Source organism: Belonocnema kinseyi, chromosome 5 (genome assembly GCF_010883055.1).
Source record: "Belonocnema kinseyi isolate 2016_QV_RU_SX_M_011 chromosome 5, B_treatae_v1, whole genome shotgun sequence".
Classification (NCBI taxonomy): Eukaryota; Metazoa; Arthropoda; class Insecta; order Hymenoptera; family Cynipidae; genus Belonocnema; species Belonocnema kinseyi.
In genome coordinates this window covers 150,532,304-150,544,762 of record NC_046661.1, presented here as the reverse complement: position 1 = coordinate 150,544,762, position 12,459 = coordinate 150,532,304, and the positions used below count along the sequence as shown (strand labels likewise).

At 21.6% G+C, this 12,459-nt stretch overlaps 1 protein-coding gene across 7 annotated transcripts in view; it reads left to right on the top strand.

The window, feature by feature from the left end:
• LOC117172501 (septin-7) overlaps positions 1-12,459 on the top strand; it is a 178,067-nt gene that overhangs the window by 164,772 nt on the left and 836 nt on the right. For 6 of the 7 annotated variants that reach the window (XM_033360506.1, XM_033360508.1, XM_033360507.1 and 3 more), the window contains one exon: positions 6,882-7,773. The exons of the other annotated variant lie outside the window; for it this stretch is intronic. In XM_033360506.1, coding sequence (XP_033216397.1) covers positions 6,882-7,038 — 157 coding nt within the window. In that variant the 3' untranslated portion in view covers positions 7,039-7,773. Of the gene's footprint in view, positions 1-6,881; positions 7,774-12,459 lie in introns of those variants that run through there. 7 annotated transcript variants of the gene reach the window in all.

Sequence of the window (12,459 nt, the reverse complement as noted above, 5' to 3'; positions counted from 1 at the left end):
TTTAATTAATTTTTAGATTCTATTTTTTCGTTAATAATATTTTTTAAGTAAAAAAGATAAATTTTTAACTAAAAATAAAGTATTAAAATTTGTATTCATTTAACAGAATCAATTTCCAATTTTAAAAAATTACTAATTTTTTGCAAAAAAATTTAATTTCCTGCCAAAATATTTAATTTTGAAGTAAAAAAAAAACTAATTTTCTACAAAAAAATAAATTTGTACTGAAGAATTGAATTTTGAGGTGAAAAAATACCAATTTTCTACATAACAGTTGAATTTTCAACTCGAAAATATGAATTTTTAATAAAATAGTTAACATTTCAGCTTAAAAAACTACTTTTTACAACAACAAAAAGCACATTTTCAGTTAAATTTATGCTTTTTCTTCAAAAAAAAGCGAATTTTCAACAAATTATATAAATTACTAACTAAATAATTAGAACAATGGATATGATGTTAGTAAACATTTTATTAAATTAATTTTTAGGTTCTATTTGTTCGTTTATACAATTTTTTAAATAAAAAAGACAAATTTTGTAACTAAAAATGGAGTATTTACATTTTTATTCATTTAAGATAATCAATTTACAATAAAAAAAACTCATTTTCTACAAAACTGTTTAATTTTTTCTGCCAAAACATTTAATTTTGTAACAAAGAATGGAATTTTGAAGCCAAAAAATACTAATTTTCTACAAAACACTTTAGTTTTCAGCCCCACAATATGAATTTTCAATAATATAGTTCAGTTTTAAGTTAAAAAAAATAGTTTACAACCAAAAAATAAAACGAATTTTTAACTAAAATTATGTATCTTAAAAAAAAGTACTTTTAAGAAAGTAGTTTAACTTTCAAACAAGGTGTTGAATTTTCAACCTGAAAAGATTTTAATGAAAAATAAGAAACATTTGGATTTAACCAACAAAGACAATGTTTTAAGAAAATATTTTATTTTGAAATATTTTATTTCATATTTTGTTTATATTTTTTCATTAATAAAATTTTTAAATCGAAAAACATACGTATTTAATTTTCTTAGCTGAGAAATTAATTTTCATTAAAAAAAAATTCATTTTCTTCCAAACAATTGAATTTTTAAGCCAAAAAGACCAATGTCGTACAAAACAGTTGAATTTTTAATAAAATAGTTCAATTTTTAAAGTTAAAAAATATTTTTTAACCCAAAAATAAATTTTCGATAACAAATTTTATTTTTAGATAAAAAAAAAATGAATTTTGTACTAAAAAATACGAATTTTCAACAAATAAAATAAATTTTTAATTAACTAGTTTGAACAGTAGATGTGATGTTGGTCCAAATTTTATTTAATTAATTTTTAGGATATATTGATATATTTATTTACTACCAAAAAATACAATTAAAAAAAATGCATTAATTTTTAACTACTACATTGGGGAGCATTAATTATGAATAAAAAATTTATTTTCTGCCAAACGAATTCATTTGTTATTAGTTGTATTTTATATCAAATTGTTTATTTTTTTGTCCACAGAATATAATTTAATAACAAAAATTTACAATGAATGTTTTGTTAGTCCAAATTCTATTAAATTAATTTTTAAGTTTATATTTTTTTCGTTTTTGAAATTCTCAAACAAAAAATATAATTTTTCAATCAAAAATGAAGGATTAAAATTTTCGTTTCAGAGAATTAATTTTCAATAAAAAAAATTTATTTTCTACAAAAAAGATTAATTTGGTACCAAAAAAAAATTTCAACAAAATACATACATTTTTAATCAAATAGTTACATTTTCAACTAAAAAGATTAATTTTTTTTTACCAAAAAATACGATTAAAAAAAAAATTAAAAAATTTTCAACTAAATAGTTTGTACAGAGAATGTGAAATTAGTCCAAATTTTATTTGATTAATTTTTATTTTATATTTTTTTCATTTATAACATGTTTTAACTAAATAGTTAAATTTAAAAAAAAATTAATTTGTAATGGAAATTTGAGTAGATACATTTTCATTGAGGAGAATAAATTATTAATAAAAAAATCAATTTTCTACAAAACGATTTAATTTTGTATCACTAGTTCTATTTTATACCAAATTGTTGAAATTTCAAGCCCAAAAGAAAATTTTTTTATAAAACATTTAAATTTTCATCCAGAGAATATGAATTAAAAATAATAAAGTCAATTTGCAACTAATTAGTTGAGTTTTTAACCAAATAATTTTTTTTTCGTCAAAAAGTTCTTTTCAACAACAAAAAAAGGAATTTTCAACATTAAATGTAATTTATTATATTTAAATAAAAACGATATTTTAATTAGAAATAAAAATTTGTTGGATTGAACCAACAAAGACGAATTTTTACCTTAATACTTTATTTTTAACCAAAAAAATTAGGTTTTCACCAAATTGTTGAATATTCAAGCCAAAAAGATATTAAAAAAAATTTGAATTTTCTTCCAGGGAATATGAATTATCAAGAAAAAAATTCATTTAAAACTAATTAGTTGAATTTTGAACAAAATAGTTAAATTTTCAGTTAAAAGATTACTTTTTAACAACAAAAAACGAATTTTCAACCGAAAACTTGAATTTTTAACAAAAAATATAATATATTATATGTAAACAAAGAAATATTGTAATTTTAAATAAAAAGAACTATTTGATTTAATAAGAAAATACGAATTTTCAATATAATACTTTATTTTTAACCAAAAAAAATGATTTTCTACTAAATTCTACAATTTTTAAGCCAAAAAGAGATATTTTTTTATTCAATATTTGAATTTTCATCCAGAGAATATGAATTATCAAGAAAAAAAGTTAATTTACAACAAATCAGTTGAATTTTCAACAAAATAGTTAAATTTTCAATTAAATGATTACTTTTTAACAACATAAAAAAACGAATTTTCAACGTAAAAGGTGAATTTTTAACAACAAAATTTAATGTATTACATATTAAAAAAACAATATTTTTATTAATAATAAAATACTGTAGAATTTAACGAACAAAAACGAATTTTTAACATAATACTTCATTTTTTACCAAAAAAATTGATTTTCTACCAAATTGTTAAATTTTCAAGTCAAAAAGAAATTTTGTTATAAAATATTTGAATTTTCTCCCAGTGAATACGAATTATCAAAAAAAAAGTTAATTTAGAACCAATTAGTTGAATATTCAAAAAAATAATTCAATTTTCCATCAAAAAATAATTACTTTTTAACAACAAAAAACGAATTTTCAACCTAAAAGTTGAATTTTTAACAAAAAATATGATATGTTATATTTAAACATAGAAATATTTTTAATTTAAATAAAAGAACTGTTTAATTTAACAAGCAACTGCGAATTTTCAATATAATACTTTATTTTTAACCAAAAAAATTAGTTTCTACCAAAATTGTTGAATTCTCAAGCCAAAAATGTATTTTTTCAACAAAATATTTGAATTTTCAACAAAATAGTTAAATTTTCCTTTAGAAAAGAATTAGTTTTTAACAACAAAAAACGTATTTTCAACCTAAAAGATGAATTTTCAACAAATGTAATGTATTAAATATTAAAAAAACAATATTTTGATTTAAAAAAAATACTTTAGAATTTAACGACCAAATAAGAATTTTCAACATAATACTTTATTTTTAACAAGAAAAAAGTTTATTTTTTACCAAATTTTTTAATTTTCGAGCTAAGACTACGGATTTTTACAAAACAGTTCAATTTTCAACCCGAAATTGTAAATTTTCAACAACAAAATTTATTTTCAACCAAAACAGATTAATTTTTAATCGAAGAAGATAAAAATTTTAAACAAACGGACGGGTGTAAAACAAAATAGTTGACATTTTCAGACCAAAGAATAACATTTTGTATAAACATTCAAGTTTATCTTTGATACTTAAACAATTTTATGACACGATTTTTTAAAAATATTTCACACTATTTAAACTATTTTCGATCTCTTAAACTGATTCCGAGGCCTGGTTTGCATGTAAAATTAATTTCAAAATGCCCCTTAAAAACAAATTTTCTATGAGTTTTCCATTTTTTACTCATTCATTTTTCTTATTTATTCTTTAACAAAAAAATATACTGTCTGAAGAGAAATTGAATCCAAAAAATGTACCAAATTCTGAATTCTTTTTTCCTATCTTTGTTTTGAGAATTGTTATATATTTGTTTTTTTTTTTTTAATTTTTGAGTCTTGATATATTTGTTATTAAAGAAGAAAATTTTTTGAGACACTGATATTATATCGTCTTTCAATGGATTGCAACAGAGCTGGGCACTGCCGAGGTTTTTTTCTCGTAAGTATTCCTCGTACGTCTGTACCTGCGAATAATTTTTTTTTTTTTTTTTTTTTTGAGAATTTCGATCAGTTTTGCACTCTAGGTGTTTCTTAGATTTTTTCCTTCTCTGTGTTATTCATTAATACAATAATTATTCATTAATTCAATTTTTGGGTGAAAGTTTGAATTTTGCTGGTCTGCAATTTTTTTGGCGGATAATATCTAATTTTGATTGAATTTGTTACCATTTTCAATTTCTAAGAGCTTTAATATTGGAAAAATTTATCTTTTCAAAGTCCCTTTTTTATAAAAAGATTTAAAATCAAAAAATTGGAGCCGATTAAAATTCAAAGCAAAATTTTTTAATTCCTATAAGTGCTAATATTGTAGGTTTAATTGGAAGTATCTAAATTTGAAGAAAATTACTTTGATTAATTCATTTGAATTAAATAATTTCATTATTTGTTTCAAATTTTTAGAAGGTAAATTCATTTTTGAATTTAGAAAGTAATGTTCAATATTGGAATAAATATTTTTGAAAGTTTTTAAAGATAAATTTCGATTTTTAAAGGCGTTTGAATTTTTAAGATTTTTTAAAGAAAATAAAATCCCCAACACGGTAAAATTCTCGAATTTGAAAATTCCCAAAGAATAATAAATTTCCTATTAATAAAGTTCCCGAAGAATAAAATTTCCGAATAATAAAATTGCTTAATTGGAAAATTCTCTAATAATAAAATTCCCGAATAATTAAATCACCGATGAATAAAATTTTGGAATAATAAAATTTGCGAATTGGAAAAATTCTTGAAAATTAAAATTCCCGCCAAATTATAAAATGTCTGGACGTGAAAATATCGAATTTAAAGAGTTCAATTTTTTTGATAAATATATTTTATTTCTTGAAAATACAATAATCAAATATTTGTATTTAAAATACATATTTTTGATGTTCAAAATTTCTAAAATTATTGTTTGAATTTGAAATAGTAATAATTGGATTCATTTTTTTGATCAATTAATTTTTTTATTTGATAAAAATATTTTCGATTATTGTATTTTTAATAAATACATAATGTTATAAGAATAAATTTTAATTTTTTAAAATCGGGAATTTTATAATTCAGAATATTTATAGTTCGGATATTTTCCAATTCGGGAATTTTATTCTTCGGGAATATTATTGCTCGAGAATTTTATTATTCGGGAATTTTACAGTGCTGGAAATTTTATTATTTGGCGATTTTTCAGTCGTTCCCTGAATATCAGATCTCTGAAAAAATATAATATAAAGATGTAACTTCAAATAAAAAAAACATTTTTAATGAAAAAATATTCAATCTTACAAAAACAAATGTTAATAATGTTTTTTGTAACTGAACTTTTTCTTACTATAGCTTCTTACCACTTTTTGCTTTTTTTCGTTTTCCCTACCTGAAATGATTAAGACAATTCCTTTCCCTGAAAAAAAAATTAAACAGAGAACTATATTTGAAGATTATTTCCTTTTTTTTCAAAATTATAAACAGTGTAGTTTAAGCGTATGTTTTGTCTGAAAAAATAAGATATGATTTATTAAAATTCAAGAATTAAAAAAACGTAAAAAGCAAATAGCACAAAAACAAAAGCTTATTTTAATTTTAAACTGGTATAAATTAAAATTTTTTTATTGTGAAGGCCTTTTTTATTTTGAAGTCCCTTTTTAATTCGAATCTTTTGAATTTTAATTGACTTTTAGATTTTTAATTTATTTCAATTTGAAATAAGATAAAATTATTTTTAAATTAAAACATTTTCGACTTTAAAAATAACGCCTTCTCTTCGGTCGCTTAATTTGAAAACGCAAAATTTTTATAATTTCATATGCATTTCAATCCCAACTTAGATTAAAATAAACATACTCTTTACATCAATTTTCAATTTTATTCCTCTCTTATTCCAATAAGTCTTTTAAAATTTTAAAATTCAATTAAATATTTTTATTTTGGTTATTATTTTTTTTATATGAGATAAGAACAAAATATAAAGAAATATTCGAAAAGATAATAAAAAGCTAGAACATAAATAAAATACAGTTAATATTTTTTCTATAATATTCATATTTTAAAGAGTGCTAAATTATTATATTTTACCCAAAAATTACACAAAAACTGCGTCTTTTAATTTTTTTAAATAGTTAAATATAATATAGATATAAATAAATATACAAATAAAACAAAATATTCAATTAAAATAAAAAAACACAATATAGACGAAAAAAAATGACCGCAGCAGGGATCGAACCCTGACTTTCCGGTTACGATTTCGGGTTCAAACTTTTGAAAGAATTGTATATTTTAAACGAATTTGAAGCTAGATTTGATCCTGATTCTCAAAATTGGAATATAAAGGTACTGAATGCTCGAACAAAAAAAAGAACAAACAAAAAAAGTAGTTTTAGCCTTGCAATTTGTTTTTGGAATGGATGTCCAGCTCTGGCTAATGATCTCATGAAAATGTCAAATCATCCGAGTGCTTGCTGCTTGGCTGCGCTTGTTTTGATTGTCCGATTGTTGTTTGTTGTTTGTGTGTATACAATATGGGGGTCTCCCTGATTTAGGACCGGATCCATGTCGTCCGAGGGATCTGGAGGTGGCGGGGGTACTTTGCGGGGTTCCCGAGGGCTAGTAGGAAGTCTTCTCCGTCGTCACACCAGTTTCAAATCACCTCAAGAGAGCCCCACACATACACTACAGCATTCTCGTACAGACTCGTAGAAGATCACAAAATCCTGCAGGGTTCTTCGTTAATCATATTCCCTCCAATTCAAAATTAAAAAGCTTAAAATAAACGGAAGCCGTGAAAAAGTATTTTAAAAAATAGATAAAGACAGAATAGATCCGGGCAGATTTTGAATAATTCTTTCGTGCGGAGAACCCTGTCAGAATTATTTAGATTCTAGTGACTTATACATTAAATCCGAACCAGTTGGACTAGCAAAAGTAATAATATTTTTGGCACAAGTAGTCTTTTGAAAACTGAAAACGATTCTTTCAGCCAAAGAAGTTTTTTTAAAAAGGCAATTACGAAATTTAGAATTTGAATTTCGCGCCACATTTATATGCAATAGTGAGGTTATGTTTGAGCGTGGCTTAATATTTTGGCGCGAAATTTAAATTTGCCGTTTGGACAATTCGGCACTTTGGACAATTTGCGAATAATGTACGGACAGTTAACGCTTGCGAGAATAACATATTTGAAGCAACACTAAATTTTGTTATTTTTTTTTCTAATATAGAAATAACGACACTCATTGTAACCTCTGAGCAAGCTGTCGTACTTTGAGTTTTTATGGCGATGAAAATTTTTGAAATTTTCGAAGTTAGTAGAAGAGTAATTTATGTAATTTGGAAGACAGCTTGGCAGAGGAAATCTCACTATAGGCAGCTAATTAATCATAATTATATATATATATTGTTGATTTCATCATTAAAAGTTTTTGCGCAAATAAATATAATGCTTTATTCCATTTTTACTAACCATTATTTGTTTTTTCAACCTGCGAATTTTCAGCTTCAAGAAGTCGAGAGAAGATGTAAATTTGATTTTGTTCTAAGTGTTGTTAATTTTCATTTGTTAATATCCATTATTTCATTTTGTACAAATTTGGTCATTCATTTTGTGTCGTGAAGAGCTGCGATTTTTTAAATTCAATGTTGCTTTCGCTGGAAGAAAGTATGTTTATAGGATAGAATTTTAGGTAGATAAAAAAAAGAAGGGAAAATGGAAGCTTTGAAGTTTCAAAATTCAGACTGGCATGAGGCTTTCTTGGTTCTGATACTGATTTTGACTTAATAGGTTTGTTGCAACGCATGTTTCTCGAATTTTACCAGCATGACTAGATCTCTAAAGTATATTTCAAACATTTTTTATAATTTTTTTTATTCAAAAAAGTGTTTCAAAGTAATTTTAAAATGAGAAATTAATTTTAAAATGAGTTTCACAAAGCGAAAGCTTTTTTAATTTCTTACACTGGTGCGAATTGGTTTGTTTTTAATGTTAATATTAATTATTTAATATATTGAACATTTCATAAACAACTAGCATATATCACACATATTTAATATATGTGACGATAATCCGCTGCAGCTGTGTTTGCGTAAATGCCAACAAAATGAAAAAACTTCGGGTGCGAATTCGCACTAGTGTACCGTTTGAGGTTTAAAGCTGTAAGAAACTAAATATAAATACCCCTAAAAAATGGGATCTTTATTTCCCTCTATTTGGTGTTGGTTGTTCCTCTTAATATTCCAGCTTTAAATTTTCCTAGCATAATTTTAATTCTCAGAATTTCTTTTGAGTCCATTCTCTTGAAATAAAAAGTGGGGTCTATCAAAATTTCCTCTTACCCATGAATTGAATTCCTATCCAGTTAATGAACCCTTTCCGGCCCAGAGTATCGAACAATTCTGATACATATTTCGTCTATTTTTTTTTGTAATATAAAAAAAAAAATTACGTAATTTTCGATATTTTCAAATTTTAAATAGTTGAAAATTGTACAATAATATCAGAGTAACAATGCTGAAATTTTGTTTTTCCAAAAAAGCAGCAGTTGAAAATCAAAATTTGAAGAATTAAAATAGTAGAATTTTAAAAAATTGGGTTTTCAACGAATAAGACTTAAAAATTAAACATTAAAATTATTTAAATTGCATTAAATAATCAACTAAACTGTATAAATTTAAACGAATAAAAAAAGTAAAAGCCTATATGAATAATCAATTAAAAGTTTTAAGATTTAAAACAACTGAATCAAAATTTGATCAACGGAAATTTTACAATTCAAAACTTAAATATAAAAAATGTAATTGGTTCAAATTTAATTAAAGGCAATCAAAATTTGCATAATTGAAATTCTAATATTTGATTAGAAATTTCCAAATATACTCCATTGTTAACTTAAATTTGAAAAGTCTGATAAAAATTTGGAAAATTGAAGTTGTGAATTAAAAAAAATTTCTATTTTCAAGAAACAAAATTTAAAAAATTCAAATTTTGAAAAAATCAAATTTTCATAATTTTACAATTTCAAACTGAAAGCCTCGAAGAGTGATCAATGGTCTATTTTATATTCTAAAAACTGAATCTAAGTTTGAAAAATTCAAATTTTACAATTAAGAAAATTTGGTTTTTCAAAAAGCAACACTTACAAAATGTAAATTCAAATTATTCAAATTGTATTTGAAAATATCAAATTCTACAATTAGGAAAATATTGTTTGAATAAAAAAACACTTAAAAAGGAAAATTTAAATTATTCATATTGTATTAAGAACTATTAAAATTAAAATAAATTCAATTGTACAATTTTGTTAAGAATATTCGAAATTGTAAAATTTTAAAATACAATCCTTTATAAGTGATCAATTTTCAATTTTAATTTTCCAAAACTGAATCAAAAATTCAAAAAATCCAAAATTTAAATTATTAAAATTGTACTGGCAATTAAAATTTTCAAACTTTCATTAAAAATTTATCAAAATTGTACAATTTCAAGCTAAAAACACAATGAGTGATTGATGATCAATTTTAAATTTGAAAAACTGAATTAAATTTTTTTATATTTAAATTGTAAGGTTCCAAAATTTTGTGTTTGAAAAACAACACTTCAAAATCAAAAAAACAATTATTCAAACTGTATTAAGGCCATAAAAGTTTTAAAAGTTCAAATTGTAAGATTTCATTTTAAAGTTTTCATAATTGTCGCAATTTTAAATCTCAGTGAGTAATCAATAATCAATTTTCAGTTTGAAAAATTGAATAAAAAATGGAAAAATTCAAATCATATAACTAAAAAAAAATTAAACAAAACAAAACGATACAAAAAAATAAAAAATTCAAATTATTTAAATTTTATTAAAGGCAATCAGAATTTGAAAAATTCTAATATTGCATTGCAATTTTTCAAAATAACTAAAAAAATAAAATAAAAAACTCTAATTATTTATATTTTATTGAAGGCCATCAGAATTTGAATAATTCTAATATTTCATAATATTTCATAATAATCAATACAAATTTGAAAAATTTAAATTATATAACTAAAAAAATCATCAAAAATACTTAAAAAATTGTAAGCCTAAAAATGGATCCTTGATCGATTTTCAGTTCGTAAATTCTCATTAAATTTAGAAAATTAAAACTACAATTTCAGTAAAAGTGTTCGAAATTGTATAATTAGAAACTGAAAATACCCATAAACGACCACTAATCAATTTAAACTTTCAAAAATTGAATCAACATCGAAAAATTTAAATTGTACAATTAAAAAAAAATTTTGTTTTTAAAAAACAACACTTATAAATCCAAATTTTATAAATTAAAATTATTCAGACTGTATTAAAGGCAATTAAAATTTTAAAATTTAAATTTTTTCAACAAATTAGTAATTCATTCAAAATTATGTAATTTCAAAATCAATGATTGATCGATGATAAATTTTAGATTTAAAAAAATGAAACAAATTTAAAAAAATTTTAACTACACTTTAAAAAAATTAGTGTTTTCAAAAAATAACGCTTAAGAATTAAAAATTAAAATTATTCTATTTGTATTAAGGTGAATTAAAAATTGAAATATTCAAATTCTACAATTTCATTAAAAATGCTGTAAATTGTACAGTTTGAAACTGAAATTCCTAATAAGTGATTATTGATCAATTTCAAGTTTCAAAAATTAAATTCAAATTTGAAAAATTCACGATGAGGAACTTAAAAATTTTGTTTTCATAAAACAACACTCAAAAAATATATATATATATAAATTTTTTCAAAATTTATTAAAGGTAATTAAAAATCGAAAAATCTGAATTAAAATCTAAAATTTCAAATTGTAAAATTTCATTAGAAAGAAAAATTTTTTAAATTAAAATGGTATGATTAAAAAAATTGTGTTTTCAGAAAACAACATTAAAAAAATTAAAAATGTCAATTATTTAAATTTTATTGACTAATAAAAATTTGAAAAATTCTAATTTCAATATTTCATTACAAATTTTCAAAATTGTAAATTTTTAACTGAAAGCTGCAGTGAGTCATTCGTATTTAATTTAAGGTTTAAAAAAATTTGAATTAAAATTTAAAAAATTTTAATTGTACATTTAAAAAAAATATTCTATTCTTTAAAAAAATACTTATAAATCCAAATTATTCAAACTGTATTAAAGGAAATTAAAATTTGAAAATCGAAATTTAAAAAAAAATTAATAAGTTATTCAAAATTGTACACTTTCAAAATGAAAGCATCAATGAGTGATCAATGATCAATTTTAAGTTTGAAAAAATGAAACAAATTTGAGAAATTTAAACTCTACACTTAAAAAAATTGTTTTAAAAAAATAACGCATAAAAATTAAAATTATTCTATTTCTATTAAGAAGAATTAAAAATTTAAATATTCAAATTCTACAATTTCATTAAAAATTTGGTAAATTGTACAGTTTTAAACAGAGATTCTTAGTAAGTTCATAAAAGAACATTTAAAAATAAAAGTATATAAATATTCAAATTTTATTAAGGGTTATCAGAATTCGACAAATCGTAATTCTAATATTTCATTACAAATTTTCAAAATTGTACAATTTCATACTGAAATCCTCGGTGAATGATCAATTATTTATTATAAGTTTAATTAACTAAACCAAAATCCGAAAAATTGAAATTATTTAAATTGTCTTAATAGCAATCAAAAGTTGAAAAATTCAAATTGTAAAATTTCATTAAAAAATTTCTGAATTATTCAATTTCAAACTCAATTTTTTGCCTCAATGAGTGATTAATATTCAATTTAAAGTTTAAAAACTGAATTAAATTGTGAATAATTGAAGCAGCGAAATAAAATCTTATTTTTTGTGTTTTTAAAAAACATTTCAGATTCAAAATTCAAATTATTCAAGCTGTATGAAGGGCATTAAAATTTTTAAAGTTTAAATTGTAAAATTTAATTACAAATCAAGAATTTAAATGGCGTAACCCAAAAAAATGGTTGTTTTTCATAAAACAAAATTAAAAAATAGAAATTTATTTTAATTTTATGAAGGATACTAAAAAATATAATATTTCATTATACATTTTTAAAATTGATTCAAATTTGATTAAAGGCAATCAAAATTTGAAAAATTTAAATTGTAATTTTTTA